Source organism: Bombina bombina, chromosome 6 (assembly GCF_027579735.1).
Source record: "Bombina bombina isolate aBomBom1 chromosome 6, aBomBom1.pri, whole genome shotgun sequence".
NCBI classification, from domain to species: Eukaryota; Metazoa; Chordata; class Amphibia; order Anura; family Bombinatoridae; genus Bombina; species Bombina bombina.
Window position 1 is genome coordinate 1,079,287,885 of NC_069504.1, and position 25,006 is coordinate 1,079,312,890.

The 25,006-nt window shown below is 40.4% G+C and overlaps 1 protein-coding gene across 7 annotated transcripts in view; it reads right to left on the reverse strand.

Moving 5' to 3' along the window:
* The window catches only part of CNOT4 (CCR4-NOT transcription complex subunit 4), a 541,039-nt gene that overhangs the window by 308,841 nt on the left and 207,192 nt on the right, over positions 1 to 25,006 (reverse strand). For all 7 annotated transcript variants that reach the window (XM_053718981.1, XM_053718986.1, XM_053718983.1 and 4 more), the window contains exon 6: positions 7,683 to 7,808. In XM_053718981.1, coding sequence (XP_053574956.1) covers positions 7,683 to 7,808 — 126 coding nt within the window. The remainder of the gene's footprint in view (positions 1 to 7,682; positions 7,809 to 25,006) is intronic.

Genomic DNA, 25,006 nt, shown 5'->3' on the forward strand with positions numbered 1-25,006 from the left:
TGAAAGACCTATCCTGAGGAAGGGCGTGGCCCTTGCCCCCAGTGATATCAGAGATAATCTCTTTCAAGTCAGGGCCAAACAGCGTTTTCCCCTTGAAAGGAATGTTAAGCAATTTGTTCTTGGAAGACGCATCCGCTGACCAAGATTTTAACCAAAGCGCTCTGCGCGCCACAATAGCAAAACCAGAATTTTTCGCCGCTAACCTAGCCAATTGCAAAATGGCGTCTAGGGAGAAAGAATTAGCCAATTTGAGAGCACGAATTCTGTCCATAATCTCCTCATAAGAAGAAGAATTATTATTGATCGCCTTTTCTAGCTCATCGAACCAGAAACACGCGGCTGTAGTGACAGGAACAATGCATGAAATTGGTTGTAGAAGGTAACCTTGCTGAACAAACATCTTTTTAAGCAAACCCTCTAATTTTTTATCCATAGGATCTTTGAAAGCACAACTATCTTCTATGGGTATAGTGGTGCGTTTGTTTAGAGTAGAAACCGCCCCCCTCGACCTTGGGGACTGTCTGCCATAAGTCCTTTCTGGGGTCGACCATAGGAAACAATTTTTTAAATATGGGGGGAGGGACGAAAGGTATACCGGGCCTTTCCCATTCTTTATTTACAATGTCCGCCACCCGCTTGGGTATAGGAAAAGCTTCGGGGGGCCCCGGGACCTCTAGGAACTTGTCCATTTTACATAGTTTCTCTGGAATGACCAAATTCTCACAATCATCCAGAGTGGATAACACCTCCTTAAGCAGAGCGCGGAGATGTTCCAATTTAAATTTAAATGTAATCACATCAGGTTCAGCTTGTTGAGAAATTTTCCCTGAATCTGAAATTTCTCCCTCAGACAAAACCTCCCTGGCCCCCTCAGACTGGTGTAGGGGCCCTTCAGAACCAATATCATCAGCGTCCTCATGCTCTTCAGTATTTTCTAAAACAGAGCAGTCGCGCTTTCGCTGATAAGTGGGCATTTTGGCTAAAATGTTTTTGATAGAATTATCCATTACAGCCGTTAATTGTTGCATAGTAAGGAGTATTGGCGCGCTAGATGTACTAGGGGCCTCCTGTGTGGGCAAGACTGGTGTAGACGAAGGAGGGGATGATGCAGTACCATGCTTACTCCCCTTACTTGAGGAATCATCTTGGGCATCATTTTCTCTAAATTTTGTGTCACATAAATCACATCTATTTAAATGAGAAGGAACCTTGGCTTCCCCACATTCAGAACACAGTCTATCTGGTAGTTCAGACATGTTAAACAGGCAAAAACTTGATAACAAAGTACAAAAAACGTTTTAAAATAAACCGTTACTGTCACTTTAAATTTTAAACTGAACACACTTTATTACTGCAATTGCGAAAAAGTATGAAGGAATTGTTCAAAATTCACCAAAATTTCACCAGTAACGGTTGCTAAAATCATTTTCCTCTTACAAACAGAAATCTTCATCTCTTTTCTGTTTCAGAGTAAATAGTACATACCAGCACTATTTTAAAATAAACTCTTGATTGAATAATAAAAACTACTGTTAAACACTAAAAAACTCTAAGCCATCTCCATGGAGATGTTGCCTGTACAACGGCAAAGAGAATGACTGGGGAAGGCGGAGCCTAGGAGGGATCATGTGACCAGCTTTGCTGGGCTCTTTGCCATTTCCTGTTGGGGAAGAGAATATCCCACAAGTAAGGATGACGCCGTGGACCGGACACACCTATGTTGGAGAAACTATATTTAAAAAAAAAAAAAAAGCCTGTATGGGCAATATAACAAATGATGCTTACCTGATAATTTTATTTCCATTGTGGGGAGGAGAGTCCACGGCTTCATTCATTACTTTTGGGAATAAAGAACCTGGCCACCAGGAGGAGGCAAAGACACCCCAGCCAAAGGCTTACATACCTCCACCACTCCCCTCATCTCCCAGTCATTCTGCCGAGGGAACAAGGAACAGTAGGATATCAAAGGTATAAAAGGTGCCAGAAGATAAATTCAGGTCCGCCCACCAGAGTTACGGGCGGGAGCCATGGACTCTCCTCCCCACGATGGAAATAAAATTATCAGGCAAGTATAATTTATGTTTTCCATCTAAAGGGGTGGAGAGTCCATGGCTTCATTCATTACTTTTGGGAAACATATACCCAAGCTTTAGAGGACACTGAATGAAACTGGGAGGGTAAAAATGTGGACCCTAATCTGAGGGCATCACAGCCTGTAAAACCTCTCTCCCAAAAACAGCTCCCGCAGAAGCAAAAACGTCAAATTTGTAAAACTTTGTAAAAGTGTGTAAGGAAGAAAAGGTAACCCCTTACAAATCTGCTCCATAAAAGCCTCATTCTTGAAGGCCCAAGACGAAGCCACAGCTCTAGTTGAATAAGCCGTGATCCTCTGAGGTGGCTTATGTCCCGCTGTCTCAAAGGCCAAGCAAATCAAACTCATCAACCAAAAAAAGACAAAGAAGTAGTAGAGGCCCCTCTGCCCCTTGCGCTTCCCGGAATACACCACAAAAAGAGATGTAGACTGTATAATATCCTTTGTAGCCTGAAGATAGAACTTCAAGGCACGAACTACATCCAGATTATGAAGTAACCTCTCCTTAGAAGACAAAGGGTTAGGACACAAAGGAGGAACAATTATTTCCTGATAGATGTTACGGTTAGACACCAAATTGGGAAGAAACCCCAAACAAGTGCGAAGAACCACCTTATCTGCATGAAAAACCAGGTAAGGAGGCTCGAATTGCAAGGCAGCGAGCTGAGATACTCTGCGTGCTGATGCAATGGCCAACAGGAAGAGAATGGTCCAGGACAGAATCTTAATGTCAATAGAATGCATAGGCTCAAACGGAACCCTCTGCAATACCTTAAGGACCAATTTTAAGCTCCATGGGGGAGCAGACTGCCTAAAGACAGGCCTGATTCTAGACAGAGCCTGAACGAAAGATTAAATGTCAGGAAGCTCAGCGAGTCTCCTGTGCAACAAGACTGATAATGCCGAAATCTGTCCCTTTAAGGAACTAGCGGCAAGACCCTTCTCCAAACCCTCCGGGAGAAAGGACAGAATCCTGGATACCTTCACCTTGTGCCAAGGATATTCATGCTTCTCACACCAGGACAAGCAAGTCCTCCACACCATATGGTAGATGTGACGAGTGACTGGCTTCCTTACCTGAACTAGAGTGTCGACCACATTTTCAGAAAAACCTCTCTTGGCTAAGACTAAGCATTCAATCTCCAAGCAGTCAGCCTCAGAGAAAAGGAGATTTTGATGTTGAAAGGGGCCCTGTTCCAGCAGATCACTGCGACAGAGAAACCTCCATAGCGGAGAGGATGACATACCCACCCGATCCGCAAACCACGTCCTCCGCTGCCATGATGGAGCAATTAGGATGGCCGAAGCTCGCTCCTGTTTGATGTGTGCCACTACACGAGGTAGAAGTGGTAACAATGGAAAGATGTAAGCTAGGCTGAATCCCGAAGGCATCTATCAGCTCTGCGTGGGGATCCCTTGATCTCGACCCGTATCGGGGTAGCTTGCAATTGAGTCTGGACAACATGAGATCTATTGCCGGCGTTGCCCATGTGAGAGAAATCTCTGCAAACAGACCATTTCAACGGATGGAAGGATTACCTGCTGAGAAAGTCCGCTTCCCAAGTTGTCCACACCTGGAATGTGGATCGCTGAGAGTGAGCAGCTGTGGACTCTGCGAACTCCAAAATCCGAGACACCTCCCTCATTGCTAGGGATCTCCTTGTACCCCCCTGATGGATGATGTTAACCACAGAGGTAATGTTGTCGGGTCTGAAATCTGATGAAGCTGAATGACCCCAGAGGATGCCACGCCCTCAGAGCATTGTAAATTGCTCCTCCCGGGTCCTTTTTTCTTGTGCCATCCTGGCACCCCAAACAGCTCCACATCCTGTGAGAATTGTGTCCGTGGTCACAATTTTCCAATACGGTCTCAAGAAGGATGTCCCCAGCGACATATGCTCTAGACGGATCCACCAAGAGAGGGAGTCCCTGGTCCGAGCATCCTCCGCTGTGATAGATCTGAATGATCGCCGTTCCACTGTCTCAACATGCACAATTGAAGAGGTCCGAGATGAACCTGGCGAAAAGGATGACGTCTATGCTGGAGACCATGAGCCCGATCATCTCCATACACTGAGCCACATAGAGTCTATTATCGTGCCCAGGAACTCCACCTTGTTGCTGGGAACCAGGAAACGCTTTCCTGTGTTGATCTTCCAACCGTGAGATTGGAGCAAGTAAAGAGCAGCCCTCGAATGATCCTCTGCGAGGCTGAACGACGGCGCCTGGACTAGGATGTCGTCCAAATATGACACCACAGCAAATGCCCCTGGATCTGGCCACTACAAGTAGCGCCAAAGAACCTTCATGAAGACTCTCGGGGCCGTCGCCAGACCGAAGGGAAGGGCCACAAACTGGAAGTGTTGGTCCAGAAACGCAAATCTTAGTTACTTGAAGTGGTCCCTGTGAATTGGAACATGAAGGTAAACATCTTTTAAGTCTATTGTCTTCATGAACTGCCCCTCTTGAACTAGGGGCAGAATAGATATGATAGTTTCCATTTTGAAAGATGTAACAGCCAGAAACTTGTTTAAATACTTTAGGTCCAGAATCGGGAGGAACGTGCCCTCCTTCGGAACCACAAAAATCTTTGAAAAGTGCCCTAGACCCCTTACTGATTGGGGTACTGGTACGATAACACAGAGAGAAGAGATCCCTCACACATTCTAGAAAGGCCTCTTTCTTTTCCGGTCTTGAAGACAGGTTTGACAGAAGAAATCTGCACCTGGGCGGATGGAACCTGAATTCTATCCTGTAACCCTGTAGCGACAACCTCCAGAACCCAAGGGTCCTGAACGTCCTGCAACTAGGCGTCAGAGAAGAGAGACAATCTGCCAACTACTTGTTCCGGAGACCGGTCGGGGGCCGCCCTTCATGCCAATTTTGTCTCGGCTGGCTTCTTGTTCTGCTTGGACTTGTTCCAAGACTAAGCAGGCTTCCAAGTTCCCTTGGACTGATCCGCTTTCAAGGCAGGCTGCTGGCGCTGGGCCTTGTCCGCACGAAAAGTAGATTCTTTAGAGCTTAGCCTTCTTATCCTGCGGTAGGAAAGCTCCCTTGACTCCCGTAATCGTGGATATGATCGAATCCAATCCTGGGCCGAACAGAATCTTTCCTTGAAAAGGTAGAGACAACAGCCTCGACTTGGAGGTCCTGTCCGCAGACCAAGACTTTAGCCACAGAGGCCTGCGAGCTAAAAAACTGAGAATCCTGAAACCATTGCATTCAGGCAAATAATTTGCATATTGGCGTCACAACCTTATAATCTTATCCTGTATCTCATCGATGGAAGTCTTCCTCTCAACAATATCACACCGGGATTCACACCAATATGTCGTAGCTCTGGCAGCCGCTGCCATTTGAAAAACAAACCCTGTGTGCTAAAACATTTTCCTTCACATGTTTTCCAACTTTTTATCCATGGGTTCTTTAAACGACTTACTATCCTCGAGAGGAATAGTTGTTGGATTTGCAAGCGTGAAGATAGCACCATCCACCTTAGGTACAGGGAACAGTTTCTTAAAGGAAGAAGGGGAAAAAGAAGAACCTAATCGCTCCCATTCATTCTTAATATTAGCCATCTTAACAGGAACCAGGAAGGTATGAGGCACCACCCTATCCTCGTATACCTTAAGCTTAGGAATCGAAGGTCCCTCCGTAAGGGTCGGTTCCGGAATCTCCAGAGTAGCAAGCACTTGCTTCAGCAAAAAGCATAAATTCTCTATCCTACACCTAAAGTCAGGTTCCTCCGCAGCCGGAGTATGAGATAACAGACTCCGACCCAGAAGGAGCCTCCTCCGAAGAATCAGAGTGGGCCTAGTCATTGTATAATGCCTCTGATATTTCCATAGGCGTAGACAATCCCTTGGCCAGGCCGCCATGATACGACCTATGCTTGCGCTTAGCAGAACGTGGTAAGGCATGGATCACTTACGATACCGCCGTTTGCAGTTCTGCAAAATCTGACGGCCAACGAATCACTCCCATAGGAGTAATGGTTGGACCCTGGGGCGCTGCATGTGCACTCGGAGATGAAAGCAGGGAACGCACCCCACGGGACGGGGAACCCTCAGAGGTGGATGGCTCAGTAGTACTAGACATCCCTTTATTTTTAAATGTTGCAACCATATCTAGGCATGTGGGACATAGTTTAGCAGGCTGATCTACAAGAACCTCCTCACCATAAACACAGGAATGAGACTTTGTTAAAAAGGGAGTACTCTCTAACGCGTCAAAGTCCTCCATAGCTTGCGCTTTTATTTTGGACTAGATTAACTTAACAAACAGGCACCTATATACCTCCAATGGCCGGGGCACTCACCACCTCCTATGACCCGGACTACAGAAACCGCTTTGTCTCCTGCGCCGCAGATCAACAGAGGAAGTGGAGACCGCCACACCGGGTCACATGGGATACCTCACAGAACCGCCCCTGCACTAGGGAGAAAACGCGCCAAAACCAGAAGTCAACCTGAAAGTTCCACCATTGCCAGAGCCTTATTTCGTACATAACGCAGCAATCACACAAACAATATGTATAACCCCCTCCCCCCCCGTTCAATAATCCCCTTACCAGGTATATTAACCCTTGATTCCATAAGTTAAAAGCGCCACACTGTGACCCTGTCTTCTGTGTTAAGTATAAAAAATGAAACCATTTTACCAGAATCTATGCCGTGGAATAGGAACACGGCCCTTCAAGTGCGACAGGTAGAAGCATCGCCCCTGACATGGACTTGAGTGCAGAAAGCAGGCAGCAAAACTGCTTGTGGAGCTGTTAATATGAGTCGGGATGGTTTCGCAGAAAGACTCTCCCTGCATCTCCGGACTAACTTTCGCCCAGGCTCTCACTGAGGGGTTGAAAGGGCTACTTAAAAATGCAGTCCCATTCCGAAGAGTACTACCCTCCATAAGAAACTACTCCGAATCTTCGGCACTCCTCTGCAATTCCCCTGTGACGAAAGGCAAAGAATGACTGGGGGATGAGGGGAGTGGGGGAGGTATTTAGGCCTTTGGCTGAGGTGTCTGCCTCCTCCTGGTGGTCAGGTTCTTAATTCCCAAAATTAATTAATGAAGCCGTGGACTCTCCTCTCCTTTAGATGGAAAAATGGATCATCTACAAAACATTTATGCAAAGAAAAATCGTGTATAATGTCCCTTTAAGGGACATCATGGTCAAAACTGAAATGTGCATAAGTGCATTTCAAATTTGAATATAATCGTTTTTACAATATTCTTTTATTGGCAAAAAAAATAAATGGATTATATTAAGCCATTATTTCTTTAGTGGCATACACACATGATGCAGTGCCCAGCAATAAAACATCAGACCTGCTCAGAGTCAAAGTGGCCTGCATGACAAAAATGTACTTATTGCTTACAGAAAATACACCACTGCATAATCTCTGAGCAGGTGGCTAATGGTGCACAGGGGATATTTAGCTTATGTGGTATACCAATACAAAAAACTGATGGCAAAAAAAAATTCTATTTGTATGTTTCAATATCTTACTAGTAAGGGGCTAATGGAAATTTAAACCCATGTACAAGTGAATAAAATATTTATTCCAAATCACAAAACAAAAACATTTACCTGCATCTCTTCTTTTGTGAAACTTGCCGCCTCATCCCCCAATTCGTGAAGATACATGCAATCTGGCTTCGGACACTGCATATTTTTTAAGAAATAACTGCAGTATTTTGTAGTACCTAAAGATGCCTTAATAAAAATAGAAACTATTTTACTGACATAAAAGCCACAAATAGACAAACAGCATATTTTACATTGACAGTTTACAAAGGGGGGGGGGGGGGAAAGAGAGAGAGAGAGGAGACACTTTTTGTCCATTACTCCTGGCCACTAGGAGGAGGAAGAGATTTCCCAAAACTTAGGTATATAGCAATGTGGGTTTTTTGCTGTTCAGGAGTTAATACTTTGTGTAGGATTTTTAAATTTGTTTGTTATATTTTGTGCGGGCTGTGTTTTTTGTTTTCTTTTTAATACTTGATGCGGGTGGTTAGTTTTTGCTTTTGTAATGCTCCGTTTGCCTTCGCTGCATCCTTCATGCTCTGCCAACATTCCATTGAGGATGCGTGCGCAACTGTGCGCAATTATAGTATAGATGGCTGCTTTTGACCGCAGAACCACCTACACTGAAAACATGAACAAACATATTCACTGCTGAAAAGCTATATAAAAAGCACAAAAAAACGCTTAACATTACAAACAAATGCCATATCTGAAAGTTTAGTTAAAAGTAGGGGAAAGATCAAAATTTAAACTTGCGTTAATGCATTTCAGTTGTAAGTAGAAACATTTTTGCAATATACTTCCATTAGAAAAAAAAATATCTTATGTTAAAGCTTATATTACACACATTTAGTCTTCAGACACTATACAAACCATCACAAGCTCTCTGAGCTTGAATACTGGCGCACGCCGCCCCCAGCATATGTACGTATGCCAGTGAAAAAAAGCAATAATTTTTACTTGAAGCCTTTTTCTGGAAGTATATTGCAAAAATACTTCAATTTAAAATTGAAATGAACCCAATGCAAGTTTTTATTGTGACCTTTCAATCCCTTTAAAGAGCTAAAATAAACAGGGTGAATAGAGAAGACTAAAACAAAATTAATGCTTACCTGTTGAATTTTCTTTTAGGACGAAAAGTCCACAGGGCCATAACGTGGGGGAAAAAATTCCCTCCACTAGGAGGTGGCGAAGAACACACAGCAAGAGATTTTAATCCCTCCCACCTCCAAGCATTACTCTGTTTAAAGTACAGCTGAGAAGAGAAAAAGATAGGTAGGAAAGACAAAAGCAGGGTTTATAGGAGGTGCAAAATAACTGCCATACAAAATAAAAAGGGTGGTGCCTGTGGACTCATTATCCTAAAAGAAAATAATTTATCATCATCAGGTAAGCATAATTTTTTTTAATTTATAAGATGAGAGTCCACAGGGCCCAATAGTGTGGGATATAATACCCAAGCTGAGAGTCCACGATATGGAAGAGTGGGACAAATAAGGCAGTTCCTATTTGCCGGATACTGCAGCCTGAAGGACTTTACTGCCAAAAATCACTTCCGAAGAAGAAGAAGAAGAAAAAAAAAAAAAAAAAAAAAAAAAAAAAAAACTGTAAAATCTGGAGAATGTATGCAGAGAAAACCTTGGTGCAGCTTGGTAAATCTGCTCAGATGCATAATTTCTGAAAGCCCATAAAGAAGCCACTGATCAAGTGGAATGAGCTGTGATACACTTAGGGGGAGACTTTACCACAATCAAGTAAGCTTTGTGAATCCCTTGTTTGAGCCAAGAAGCTAAAGCCACTGCAGTAGCCTTCTGACCTTCAAGAGAAGCAGAATGATATACAAATAAACTAGAACTTTGTCTGAAATCCATAGTAGCTAGAAGATAAAACTAAAGGTTATGAAGGAGCCGTTAGAAGGAACAATTTCCTGGTTGATATTTTTTGAAGAAACTACCTTAGGAAGGAAATCATAATCGGATACAAAGAACAGCCCTATTTAAGAGGAAAAAAAAGAAAGAAAAGGGGATTCACAAGATAAAAGCAGATAATTCAGAAATTATCTAGCTGAAGATAAAGGAGAGGAAAAAAAAAAAAAAAAAAAACCTTCCAGGTCAAAAGTTCAATATTTATGCTGTGCTTAGGTTTAAAAAGGGGCCCTTGGAGAACTGAAAGAACTAAAATTTAAATACCAAGTAGAAATAGGTCTAACAACTGGCCTAATTCTCAAGACTTTTTGCTATTTTTTTGTAAAAATAAGGGACAAATAAAGACCATCTTTCAAAAAACTGAAGAATCCTAGGGATACGAAAGGAAAGCCAAGAAAACCCTTTGGAAGAGCACTAATCAAAGAATCTTTTGGGTAAATGGTTTCCAAGCTAGGAAAAGTGTCTATAACACACTGTGAAACCTCTATAGCAAGACCACTCTTTCCTGGGTGAGCAAAACTGGCGTACTGAGTTTATCTGCTTCCCAATTCCTTACACATGAAATGTGAATAGCGGACAGAAAACATTGATTCTGTTCTGCCAAGATTTGATTCTAGAATACTTCCTGCATAGCCAGAAGACTGAGTCCCGTCCTTGATGATCTATGTATGCCACGAACGTGACATTGACTGAAAAACTGATTCATTTTTCCTTCTTTATAAGAGGCCATGACTGAAGAGCTAATTAAAAGAATAGTATACACCATTTTTCTAATAACTTCATGTAATAAACACTACTATAATGAAGAATATGCACGGATACTGATCTAAAAATCCAACATAAAACCTTTATTTAAAAAAAAAACAACAAAAAAACAAAACAAAACTTACTTAGAAGCTCCCAGTTTAGCACTGTTGATGAGGTTAGGCTGTGACACCCAGTGAAAAGGGCTTGGAAAGCTGGAAGAGCAGCACCCCACATATGAAAAGACAGATTATATTAACAGGAGCCAGCAGTAGTCTGTAAACAAACATATACATCTGACACATTGGTGATTGGTTAGGAGTCAGAACAAAGTTATTAAAAAATAAGCAGAACCATAAATTGTTACAAAAAAATACTCCCATATGTGCTATATAAATTAAGTTATTTGTCTTTGAAATCTATAGTGTACATAAACTGACCCTGTTGGATTGAGGGCAACAGTGTGCAAATGGTTTCCATTTTGAAAGTGGGAACCCGTAAAAATTTGTATAAATTCTTTAAGTCCATATGGGTCTCTAAGTTCCTTGTTTCTTTGGAACAATGAAGTGGTGGAGTAAAGAACATGACCTTGGTCTGAGACGGCCACTTGTATAACAACTCCCATATTTTCGGAATTAAATCAGGCCTTCTTAAAAAAGACTCAATCTGCCACCTTCCAGTATAGAGTCTGTTTCGGGGCCACATTTTTATGCAGATTTAGAATCGGAGTTGGATTTCTTATTCTGCAAATGCTTGGACCATAATGATCCTGTTTTTCAGGAAGGCTTGGAGAGGAGGAAGAATTGTTCTATCTTGAGGAGTGAAACCGGTTTCCCGGCCTAATCTTTTCCTTATGACTTCTTGTCCCGAAGAATAGCTCATTTAATCCCAGTAAACAATTTGATTTGTTTTTGGACACCATGATAACAGACAGCTTAGCTATAAGGCCCTTCTTGTCAAGACTGCTAGGGACATATTCTGGACATAAATATTGATGATGTCCATAACTGCATCACAAATGAAAGTATAGGACATATTGAGAGCTATTAATGTATAAAAATACTGTGTACACAAGAGAATATAAACAATAGTCACAAATAGACTATACCATATCTAGTGCCTAAAATATAATTTACATACGACGACAAGACATACAATTACTCGTGTACAAATAGAAAAGTAGAGTACTGTGGCACAAGAAACAACTTCTTGGGCTCTCTTTATCTTGTGTATGAAGAATAAATTTATACATGAGCATATGTGAATGCATCGTGTGTACTATATATTAAAATAATCATATTCTGTTCATACAGAACTATATAGATATAAAGTGCATATAATAAAGCAAGTAAATCAAGCTTATGGTCTAAGCAGAATATTAATAAAGAGGCCAATAAATCTGAAACTGGACAATATAGAATGTAATACTCTACATGTAAATGATCACGAAATATGCTTGTACTGCTGGGCAGGTACAAAAACAGCCTGCTGTATGAAGCCTTATTACACAGAAATGTATATGGAGTATATCCTTTCTTCTAAAGACGTTTGCATTTTGTGTGCCTCAACTATCCTTTCACACACGTCAGTAAAAAAACTCACAACTATTGTCTGTAACGGCATTTAACGCTTCAAACAAACAGAACGGGAAAGCTGCTGTGCATTGAGTTGAATCAGCTTTAAAACAAAATTCTGACCAAAAACTTTGAAAAGTAACAGCAGCGGTAAAGGGTGCTTAGAAGTTGCGGAAAACTATTTTAAAAATAATATCCACTTTGCATTCTTACCACCATAAAAGCAGAAGAAAACTGAGTTAAGCTCCCCTAGAGAAAACATAATTTATGTAAGAACTTACCTGATAAATTCATTTCTTTCATATTAACAAGAGTCCATGAGCTAGTGACGTATGGGATATACATTCCTACCAGGAGGGGCAAAGTTTCCCAAACCTTAAAATGCCTATAAATACACCCCTCACCACACCCACAAATCAGTTTAACGAATAGCCAAGAAGTGGGGTGATAAGAAAAAGTGCGAAGCATATAAAATAAGGAATTGGAATAATTGTGCTTTATACAAAAAAATCATAACCACCACAAAAAAGGGTGGGCCTCATGGACTCTTGTTAATATGAAAGAAATGAATTTATCAGGTAAGTTCTTACATAAATTATGTTTTCTTTCATGTAATTAACAAGAGTCCATGAGCTAGTGACGTATGGGATAATGACTACCCAAGATGTGGATCTTTCCACACAAGAGTCACTAGAGAGGGAGGGATAAAATAAAGACAGCCAATTCCTGCTGAAAATAATCCACACCCAAAATAAAGTTTAACAAAAAACATAAGCAGAAGATTCAAACTGAAACCGCTGCCTGAAGAACTTTTCTACCAAAAACTGCTTCAGAAGAAGAAAATACATCAAAATGGTAGAATTTAGTAAAAGTATGCAAAGAAGACCAAGTTGCTGCTTTGCAGATCTGGTCAACCGAAGCTTCATTCCTAAACGCCCAGGAAGTAGATACTGACCTAGTAGAATGAGCTGTAATTCTTTGAGGCGGAGATTTACCCGACTCAACATAGGCAAGATGAATTAAAGATTTCAACCAAGATGCCAAAGAAATGGCAGAAGCTTTCTGGTCTTTCCTAGAACCGGAAAAGATAACAAATAGACTAGAAGTCTTACGGAAAGATTTCGTAGCTTCAACATAATATTTCAAAGCTCTAACAACATCCAAAGAATGCAACGATTTCTCCTTAGAATTCTTAGGATTAGGACATAATGAAGGAACCACAATTTCTCTACTAATGTTGTTGGAATTCACAACTTTAGGTAAAAATTCAAAAGAAGTTCGCAACACCGCCTTATCCTGATGAAAAATCAGAAAAGGAGACTCACACGAAAGAGCAGATAATTCAGAAACTCTTCTAGCAGAAGAGATGGCCAAAAGGAACAAAACTTTCCAAGAAAGTAATTTAATGTCCAATGAATGCATAGGTTCAAACGGAGGAGCTTGAAGAGCTCCCAGAACCAAATTCAAACTCCAAGGAGGAGAAATTGACTTAATGACAGGTTTTATACGAACCAAAGCTTGTACAAAACAATGAATATCAGGAAGAATAGCAATCTTTCTGTGAAAAAGAACAGAAAGAGCAGAGATTTGTCCTTTCAAAGAACTTGCGGACAAACCCTTATCCAAACCATCCTGAAGAAATTGTAAAATTCTCGGTATTCTAAAAGAATGCCAAGAAAAATGATGAGAAAGACACCATGAAATATAAGTCTTCCAGACTCTATAATATATCTCTCGAGATACAGATTTACGAGCCTGTAACATAGTATTAATCACGGAGTCAGAGAAACCTCTATGACCAAGAATCAAGCGTTCAATCTCCATACCTTTAAATTTAAGGATTTCAGATCCGGATGGAAAAAAGGACCTTGTGACAGAAGGTCTGGTCTTAACGGAAGAGTCCATGGCTGGCAAGATGCCATCCGGACAAGATCCGCATACCAAAACCTGTGAGGCCATGCCGGAGCTATTAGCAGAACAAACGAGCATTCCCTCAGAATCTTGGAGATTACTCTTGGAAGAAGAACTAGAGGCGGAAAGATATAGGCAGGATGATACTTCCAAGGAAGTGATAATGCATCCACTGCCTCCGCCTGAGGATCCCGGGATCTGGACAGATACCTGGAAAGTTTCTTGTTTAGATGAGAGGCCATCAGATCTATCTCTGGGAGCCCCCACAATTGAACAATCTGAAGAAATACCTCTGGGTGAAGAGACCATTCGCCCGGATGCAATGTTTGGCGACTGAGATAATCCGCTTCCCAATTGTCTACACCTGGGATATGAACCGCAGAGATTAGACAGGAGCTGGATTCCGCCCAAACCAAAATTCGAGATACTTCTTTCATAGCCAGAGGACTGTGAGTCCCTCCTTGATGATTGATGTATGCCACAGTTGTGACATTGTCTGTCTGAAAACAAATGAACGATTCTCTCTTCAGAAGAGGCCAAAACTGAAGAGCTCTGAAAATTGCACGGAGTTCCAAAATATTGATCGGTAATCTCACCTCCTGAGATTCCCAAACTCCTTGTGCCGTCAGAGATCCCCACACAGCTCCCCAACCTGTGAGACTTGCATCTGTTGAAATTACAGTCCAGGTCGGAAGAAAAAAAGAAGCCCCCTGAATTAAACGATGGTGATTTGTCCACCACGTTAGAGAGTGTCGAACAATCGGTTTTAAAGATATTAATTGAGATATCTTCGTGTAATCCCTGCACCATTGGTTCAGCATACAGAGCTGAAGAGGTCGCATGTGAAAACGAGCAAAGGGGATCGCGTCCGATGCAGCAGTCATAAGACCTAGAATTTCCATGCATAAGGCTACCGAAGGGAATGATTGTGACTGAAAGTTTCGACAAGCTGTAATCAATTTTAGACGTCTCTTGTCTGTTAAAGACAGAGTCATGGACACTGAATCTATCTGGAAACCCAGAAAGGTTACCCTTGTTTGAGGAATCAAAGAACTTTTTGGTAAATTGATCCTCCAACCATGATCTTGAAGAAACAACACAAGTCGATTCGTATGAGACTCTGCTAAATGTAAAGACGGAGCAAGTACCAAGATATCGTCCAAATAAGGAAATACCACAATACCCTGTTCTCTGATTACAGACAGAAGGGCACCGAGAATCTTTGTGAAAATTCTTGGAGCTGTAGCAAGGCCAAACGGTAGAGCCACAAATTGGTAATGCTTGTCTAGAAAAGAGAATCTCAGGAACTGATAATGATCTGGATGAATCGGAATATGCAGATATGCATCCTGTAAATCTATTGTGGACATATAATTCCCTTGCTGAACAAAAGGCAATATAGTCCTTACAGTTACCATCTTGAACGTTGGTATCCTTACATAACGATTCAATAATTTTAGATCCAGAACTGGTCTGAAGGAATTCTCCTTCTTTGGTACAATGAAGAGATTTGAATAAAACCCCATCCCCTGTTCCGGAACTGGAACTGGCATAATTACTCCAGCCAACTCTAGATCTGAAACACAATTCAGAAATGCTTGAGCTTTCACTGGATTTACTGGGACATGGGAAAGAAAAAATCTCTTTGCAGGAGGTCTCATCTTGAAACCAATTCTGTACCCTTCTGAAACAATGTTCTGAATCCAAAGATTGTGAACAGATTTGATCCAAATTTCTTTGAAAAAACGTAACCTGCCCCCTACCAGCTGAACTGGAATGAGGGCCGTACCTTCATGTGAACTTAGAAGCAGGCTTTGCCTTTCTAGCAGGCTTGGATTTATTCCAGACTGGAGATGGTTTCCAAACTGAAACTGCTCCTGAGGACGAAGGATCAGGCTTTTGTTCTTTGTTGAAACGAAAGGAACGAAAACGATTGTTAGCCCTGTTTTTACCTTTAGATTTTTTATCCTGTGGTAAAAAAGTTCCTTTCCCACCAGTAACAGTTGAAATAATAGAATCCAACTGAGAACCAAATAATTTGTTTCCCTGGAAAGAAATGGAAAGTAGAGTTGATTTAGAAGCCATATCAGCATTCCAAGTCTTAAGCCATAAAGCTCTTCTGGCTAAGATAGCCAGAGACATAAATCTAACATCAACTCTAATAATATCAAAAATGGCATCACAGATGAAATTATTAGCATGCTGGAGAAGAATAATAATATCATGAGAATCACGATTTGTTACTTGTTGCGCTAGAGTTTCCAACCAAAAAGTTGAAGCTGCAGCAACATCAGCCAATGATATAGCAGGTCTAAGAAGATTACCTGAACATAGATAAGCTTTTCTTAGAAAAGATTCAATTTTTCTATCTAAAGGATCCTTAAACGAGGTACCATCTGACGTAGGAATGGTAGTACGTTTAGCAAGGGTAGAAATAGCCCCATCAACTTTAGGGATTTTGTCCCAAAATTCTAACCTGTCAGGCGGAACAGGATATAATTGCTTAAAACGTTTAGAAGGAGTAAATGAATTACCCAATTTATCCCATTCCTTAGCAATTACTGCAGAAATAGCATTAGGAACAGGAAAGACTTCTGGAATAACCGCAGGAGCTTTAAAAAACCTTATCCAAACGTATAGAATTAGTATCAAGAGGACTAGAATCCTCTATTTCTAAAGCAATTAGTACTTCTTTAAGTAAAGAGCGAATAAATTCCATCTTAAATAAATATGAAGATTTATCAGCATCAATCTCTGAGACAGAATCCTCTGAACTAGAAGAGTCCAAAGAATCAGAATGATGGTGTTCATTTAAAAATTCATCTGTAGAGAGAGAAGATTTAAAAGACTTTTTACGTTTACTAGAAGGAGAAATAACAGACAAAGCCTTCTTTATGGATTCAGAAACAAAATCTCTTATGTTATCAGAAACATTCTGCACCTTAGATGTTGAGGGAACTGCAACAGGCAATGGTACATCACTAAAGGAAATATTATCTGCTTTAACAAGTTTGTCATGACAATTAATACAAACAACAGCTGGAGAAATAGCTACCAAAAGTTTACAGCAGATACACTTAGCTTTGGTAGATCCAGCAGGCAGTGGTTTTCCTGTAGTATCTTCTGGCTCAGATGCAACGTGAGACATCTTGCAATATGTAAGAGAAAAAACAACATATAAAGCAAAATAAATCAAATTCCTTATAAGACAGTTTCAGGAATGGGAAAAAAATGCCAAACATCAAGCTTCTAGCAACCAGAAGCAAATGAAAATGAGACTGAAATAATGTGGAGACAAAAGCGACGCCCATATTTTTTGGCGCCAAATAAGACGCCCACATTATTTGGCGCCTAAATGCTTTTGGCGCCAAAAATGACGCCACATCCGGAACGCCGACATTTTTGGCGCAAAATAACGTCAAAAAATGACGCAACTTCCGGCGACACGTATGACGCCGGAAACGGAAATGAATTTTTGCGCCAAAAAAATCCGCGCCAAAAATGACGCAATAAAATGAAGCATTTTCAGCCCCCGCGAGCCTAACAGCCCACAGGGAAAAAAGTCAAATTTTTGAGGTAAGACAAAATATGATAATTTAAAGCATAATCCCAAATATGAAACTGACTGTCTGGAAATAAGGAAAGTTGAACATTCTGAGTCAAGGCAAATAAATGTTTGAATACATATATTTAGAACTTTATAAATAAAGTGCCCAACCATAGCTTAGAGTGTCACAGAAAATAAGACTTACTTACCCCAGGACACTCATCTACATGTTTGTAGAAAGCCAAACCAGTACTGAAACGAGAATCAGTAGAGGAAATGGTAAATATAAGAGTATATCGTCGATCTGAAAAGGGAGGTAAGAGATGAATCTCTACGACCGATAACAGAGAACCTTATGAAATAGACCCCGTAGAAGGAGATCACTGCATTCAATAGGCAATACTCTCCTCACATCCCTCTGACATTCACTGCACGCTGAGAGGAAAACCGGGCTCCAACTTGCTGCGGAGCGCATATCAACGTAGAATCTAGCACAAACTTACTTCACCACCTCCCTTGGAGGCAAAGTTTGTAAAACTGATTTGTGGGTGTGGTGAGGGGTGTATTTATAGGCATTTTAAGGTTTGGGAAACTTTGCCCCTCCTGGTAGGAATGTATATCCCATACGTCACTAGCTCATGGACTCTTGTTAATTACATGAAAGAAATAACTGCCTCACAGGTACACAAATTTGCAGTCCTGTAGTGAGCAGATTTACAATAAAATAAGACTGGTGCTCTTAAAAAAGGAAACAATAAATTACATTGAGCACTGAGGTATAATAAAAGAGTTAAAACAAAACAAACCCCCAAGTGCTGTCTGCAGAATAGCAAATTGACATATGAAGTGCAAAATTCAAATGTGTCTGTAAAATATCTAATGTTCCCTGGAGATGTTATACCTGAAAATGTATGTGCTAATAGCCTGTGGACTATTTGGATGCTGAATTGGTACTTGCCAAAGAAAAGGCACCCCTCCACTGATCTTAGCAGCAAAATCTGCAGCTGGAGCCAATAGAGAGCCCATCCAGTGCTGTACATGTAAAAGCAGAGGAAATGAGATAATGTGCCTGTAATCCCACAGGAGGTGGAAAAGAACGTGAATACTCAACATCTGAGGGGAGTTATGGCTGAAATACCATAGGGAGATACTGCTTGGTACTCCTGTGCCCCTGTCTTCTGAAGTGATATGTCTAATGGGCCATAGGTCTCGAATAGATCTGAGCTCCAATAAATGAATCCAAATTTGAAGAGCTGGAACACTTCTTTCTTCACACTCTGGGAGGCAAATAACAAAAACTGAGTATTGCTGGGAGGTGGGTGGGATTAAAAGCTTTTGTTGTGGGTTCTTGGCCGCTATAAGTGGCAGAAATTAAATCCCACATACTATGGACCTGTGGACTCTAATCATCTTGTGAAAGACATATATGTAGACTAAACTAAATGAATCTAAACTAAATGGGTACTTAAGTTTGCATGTTTTTTATTGGCTTCTGCCTACATAAACAATGTAATACAATCAACCTACAGACATGGTCACTTCCCTTTAACACTATCATGTCGGATAATGTGCTCTTCAAAGTCTACCTTACAATGGAATACACAAAAATGAAATTTAAAAGATGGTAAAAAAAAAAAAAAAAGGAGTCAAGACTAGGGGGCATATTTTTAAGCTCCGTATGGAGCTTAATGCAGCGGTTTAAAAACTGCTGCTCCATAACCAGTCACAAGAACTGCTGGTGAAATGATAAACGCAGAGCGTATGCTGACGGCATTTATCTATGTGCAGCGGACATCATCTGCTATATCGGATCATGTCCGCTCGCAGCATCCTAAATAGGCCCTTATTGAAGTTAGACAATACCAAGTAGTCAAAAATATGACTACTACTGAAAAACAATTTATGTAAGAACTTACCTGATAAATTCATTTCTTTCATATTAGCAAGAGTCCATGAGCTAGTGACGTATGGGATATACATTCCTACCAGGAGGGGCAAAGTTTCCCAAACCTCAAAATGCCTATAAATACACCCCTCACCACACCCACAATTCAGTTTAACGAATAGCCAAGAAGTGGGGTGATAAGAAAAAAGTGCGAAAGCATATAAAATAAGGAATTGGAATAATTGTGCTTTATACAAAAAAATCATAACCACCACAAAAAAGGGCGGGCCTCATGGACGCTAATATGAAAGAAATGAATTTATCAGGTAAGTTCTTACATAAATTATGTTTTCTTTCATGTAATTAGCAAGAGTCCATGAGCTAGTGACGTATGGGATAATGATTACCCAAGATGTGGATCTTTCCACGCAAGAGTCACTAGAGAGGGAGGGATAAAATAAAGACAGCCAATTCCTGCTGAAAATAATCCACACCCAAAATAAAGTTTAATGAAAAACATAAACAGAAGATTCAAACTGAAACCGCTGCCTGAAGTACTTTTCTACCAAAAACTGCTTCAGAAGAAGAAAATACATCAAAATGGTAGAATTTAGTAAAAGTATGCAAAGAGGACCAAGTTGCTGCTTTGCAAATCTGATCAATCGAAGCTTCATTCCTAAACGCCCAGGAAGTAGAAACTGACCTAGTAGAATGAGCTGTAATCCTTTGAGGCGGAGTTTTACCCGACTCGACATAGGCATGATGAATTAAAGATTTCAACCAAGATGCCAAAGAAATGGCAGAAGCTTTCTGGCCTTTTCTAGAACCGGAAAAGATAACAAATAGACTAGAAGTCTTTCGGAAAGGCTTAGTAGCTTCAACATAATATTTCAAAGCTCTAACAACATCCAAAGAATGCAACGATTTCTCCTTAGAATTCTTAGGATTAGGACATAATGAAGGAACCACAATTTCTCTACTAATGTTGTTGGAATTCACAACTTTAGGTAAAAATTCAAAAGAAGTTCGCAACACCGCCTTATCCTGATGAAAAATCAGAAAAGGAGACTCACAAGAAAGAGCATATAATTCAGAGACTCTTCTGGCAGAAGAGATCGCCAAAAGGAACAAAACTTTCCAAGAAAGTAATTTAATGTCCAATGAATGCATAGGTTCAAACGGAGGAGCTTGAAGAGCCCCCAGAACCAAATTCAAACTCCAAGGAGGAGAAATTGACTTAATGACAAGTTTTATACGAACCAAAGCTTGTACAAAACAATGAATATCAGGAAGATTAGCAATCTTTCTGTGAAAAAGAACAGAAAGAGCAGAGATTTGTCCTTTCAAAGAACTTGCAGATAAACCTTTATCTAAACCATCCTGAAGAAACTGTAAAATTCTCGGAATTCTAAAAGAATGCCAAGAAAAATGATGAGAAAGACACCAAGAAATATAACTCTTCCAGACTCTATAATATATCTCTCTGGATACAGATTTACGAGCCTGTAACATAGTATTAATCACAGAGTCAGAGAAACTTCTTTGACCAAGAATCAAGCGTTCAATCTCCATACCTTTAAATTTAAGGATTTGAGATCCTGATGGAAAAAAAAAAAGACCTTGCGACAGAAGGTCTGGTCTTAGCGGAAGAGTCCACGGATGGCAAGAGGCCATCCGGACAAGATCCGCATACCAAAACCTGTGAAGCCATGCCAGCTACCAGCAGAACAAACGAGCATTCCTTCAGAATCTTGGAGATTACTCTTGGAAGAAGAACTAGAGGCGGAAAGATATAGGCAGGATGATACTTCCAAGGAAGTGATAATGCATCCACTGCTTCCGCCTGAGGATCCCGGGATCTGGACAGATACCTGGGAAGTTTCTTGTTTAGATGAGACGTCATCAGATCTATTTCTGGAAGTTCCCACATTTGAACAATCTGAAGAAATACCGCTGGGTGAAGAGACCATTCGCCCGGATGCAACGTTTGGCGACTGAGATAATCCGCTTCCCAATTGTCTATACCTGGGATATGAACCGCAGAGATTAGACAGGAGCTGGTTTCCGCCCAAACCAAAATTTGAGATACTTCTTTCATAGCCAGAGGACTGTGAGTCCCTCCTTGATGATTGATGTATGCCACAGTTGTGACATTGTCTGTCTGAAAACAAATGAACGATTCTCTCTTCAGAAGAGGCCAAGACTGAAGAGCTCTGAAAATTGCACGGAGTTCCAAAATATTGATCGGTAATCTCACCTCCTGAGATTCCCAAACTCCTTGTGCCGTCAGAGATCCCCACACAGCTCCCCAACCTGTGAGACTTGCATCTGTTGAAATTACAGTCCAGGTCAGAAGCACAAAAGAAGCCCCCTGAATTAAATGATGGTGATCTGTCCACCACGTTAGAGAGTGTCGTACAATCGGTTTTAAAGATATTAATTGAGATATCTTTGTGTAATCCCCTGCACCATTGATTCAGCATACAGAGCTGAAGAGGTCGCATGTGAAAACGAGCAAAGGAGATCGCGTCCGATGCAGCAGTCATAAGACCTAGAATTTCCATGCATAAGGCTACCGAAGGGAATGATTGTGACTGAAGGTTTCGACAAGCTGAAATCAATTTTAGACGTCTCTTGTCTGTCAAAGACAGAGTCATGGACACTGAATCTATCTGGAAACCCAGAAAGGTTACCCTTGTCTGAGGAATCAATGAACTTTTTGGTGAATTGATCCTCCAACCATGATCTTGAAGAAACAACACAAGTCGATTCGTATGAGATTCTGCTAAATGTAAAGAAAGAGCAAGTACCAAGATATCGTCCAAATAAGGAAATACCACAATACCCTGTTCTCTGATTACAGACAGAAGGGCACCGAGAACCTTTGTAAAAATTCTTGGAGCTGTAGCTAGGCCAAACGGCAGAGCCACAAACTGGTAATGCTTGTCCAGAAAAGAGAATCTCAGGAACTGATAATGATCTGGATGAATCGGAATATGCAGATATGCATCCTGTAAATCTATTGTGGACATATAATGCCCTTGTTGAACAAAAGGCAAGATAGTCCTTACAGTTACCATTTTGAACGTTGGTATCCTTACATAACGATTCAATATTTTTAGATCCAGAACTGGTCTGAAGGAATTCTCCTTCTTTGGTACAATGAAGAGATTTGAATAAAACCCCATCCCCTGTTCCAGAACTGGAACTGGCATAATTACTCCAGCCAACTCTAGATCTGAAACACAATTCAGAAATGCTTGAGCTTTCACTGGATTTACTGGGACACGGGAAAGAAAAAATCACTTTGCAGGAGGTCTCATCTTGAAACCAATTCTGTACCCTTCTGAAACAATGTTCTGAATCCAAAGATTGTGAACAGAATTGATCCAAATTTCTTTGAAAAAACGTAACCTGCCCCCTACCAGCTGAGCTGGAATGAGGGCCGCACCTTCATGTGGACTTAGAAGCTGGCTTTGCTTTTCTAGAAGGCTTGGATTTATTCCAGACTGGAGATGGTTTCCAAACTGAAACTGCTCCTGAGGATGAAGGATCAGGCTTTTGTTCTTTGTTGAAACGAAAGGAACGAAAAAGATTATTAGCCCTGTTTTTACCCTTAGATTTTTTATCCTGTGGTAAAAAAGTTCCTTTCCCACCAGTAACAGTTGAGATAATAGAATCCAACTGAGAACCAAATAATTTGTTACCCTGGAAAGAAATGGAAAGTAGAGTTGATTTAGAAGCCATATCAGCATTCCAAGTTTTAAGCCATAAAGCTCTTCTAGCTAAAATAGCTAGAGACATAAACCTGACATCAACTCTGATAATATCAAAAATGGCATCACAGATAAAATTATTAGCATGTTGAAGAAGAATAATAATATTATGAGAATCATGATCTGTTACTTGTTGCGCTAAAGTTTCCAACCAAAAAGTTGAAGCTGCAGCAACATCAGCCAATGATATAGCAGGTCTAAGAAGATTACCTGAACACAGATAAGCTTTTCTTAGAAAGGATTCAATTTTCCTATCTAAAGGATCCTTAAACGAAGTACCATCTGACGTAGGAATAGTAGTACGTTTAGCAAGGGTAGAAATAGCCCCATCAACTCTAGGGATTTTGTCCCAAAATTCTAATCTGTCAGACGGCACAGGATATAATTGCTTAAAACGTTTAGAAGGAGTAAATGAATTACCCAATTTATCCCATTCTCTGGAAATTACTTCAGAAATAGCACTAGGAACAGGAAAAACTTCTGGAATAACCACAGGAGATTTAAAGACCTTATCTAAACGTTTAGAATTAGTATCAAGAGGACCAGAATCCTCAATTTCTAAAGCAATTAGTACTTCTTTAAGTAAAGAACGAATAAATTCCATTTTAAATAAATATGAAGATTTATCAGCATCACTCTCTGAGACAGAATCCTCTGAACCAGAAGAGTCATCAGAATCAGAATGATGATGTTCATTTAAAAATTCATCTGTATAAAGAGAAGTTTTAAAAGATTTTTTATGTTTACTAGAAGGAGGAATAACAGACATAGCCTTCTTGATGGATTCAGAAACAAAATCTCTTATGTTATCAGGAACATTCTGAACCTTAGATGTTGATGGAACTGCAACAGGTAAAGGTACATTACTAAAGGAAATATTATCTGCATTAACAAGTTTGTCATGACAATTAATACAAACAACAGCTGGAGGAATAGCTACCAAAAGTTTACAGCAGATACACTTAGCTTTGGTAGTTCCAGCACCAGACACCGATTTTCCTGAAGTATCTTCTGACTCAGATGCAACGTGAGACATCTTGCAATATGTAAGAGAAAAAACAACATATAAAGCAAAATTGATCAAATTCCTTAAATGACAGTTTCAGGAATGGGAAAAAATGCCAATGAACAAGCTTCTAGCAACCAGAAGCAAAGAAAAAATGAGACTTAAATAATGTTGAGACAAAAGCGATGCCCATATTTTTTAGCGCCAAATAAGACGCCCACATTATTTGGCGCCTAAATGCTTTTTGGCGCCAAAAATGACGTCACATCCGGAACGCCAACATCTTTGGCGCAAAAGAACGTCAAAAATGACGCAACTTCCGGCGACACTTATGACGCCGGAAACAGAAAAGATTTTTTGCGCCAAAAAAGTCCGCGCCAAGAATGACGCAATAAAATGAAGCATTTTCAGCCCCCGCGAGCCTAACAGCCCACAGGGAAAAAAAGTCAAATTTTTAAGGTAAGAAAAAATAATTGATTCAAGTGCATTATCCCAAATATGAAACTGACTGTCTGAAAATAAGGAATGTTGAACATCCTGAGTCAAGGCAAATAAATGTTTGAATACATATATTTAGAACTTTATAAATAAAGTGCCCAACCATAGCTTAGAGTGTCACAGAAAAACATAATTTATGTAAGAACTTACCTGATAAATTCATTTCTTTCATATTAGCAAGAGTCCATGAGCTAGTGACGTATGGGATATACATTCCTACCAGGAGGGGCAAAGTTTCCCAAACCTTAAAATGCCTATAAATACACCCCTCACCACACCCACAATTCAGTTTAACGAATAGCCAAGAAGTGGGGTGATAAGAAAAAAGTGCGAAAGCATATAAAATAAGGAATTGGAATAATTGTGCTTTATACAAAAAAATCATAACCACCACAAAAAAGGGCGGGCCTCATGGACTCTTGCTAATATGAAAGAAATGAATTTATCAGGTAAGTTCTTACATAAATTATGTTTTCTTTCATGTAATTAGCAAGAGTCCATGAGCTAGTGACGTATGGAGC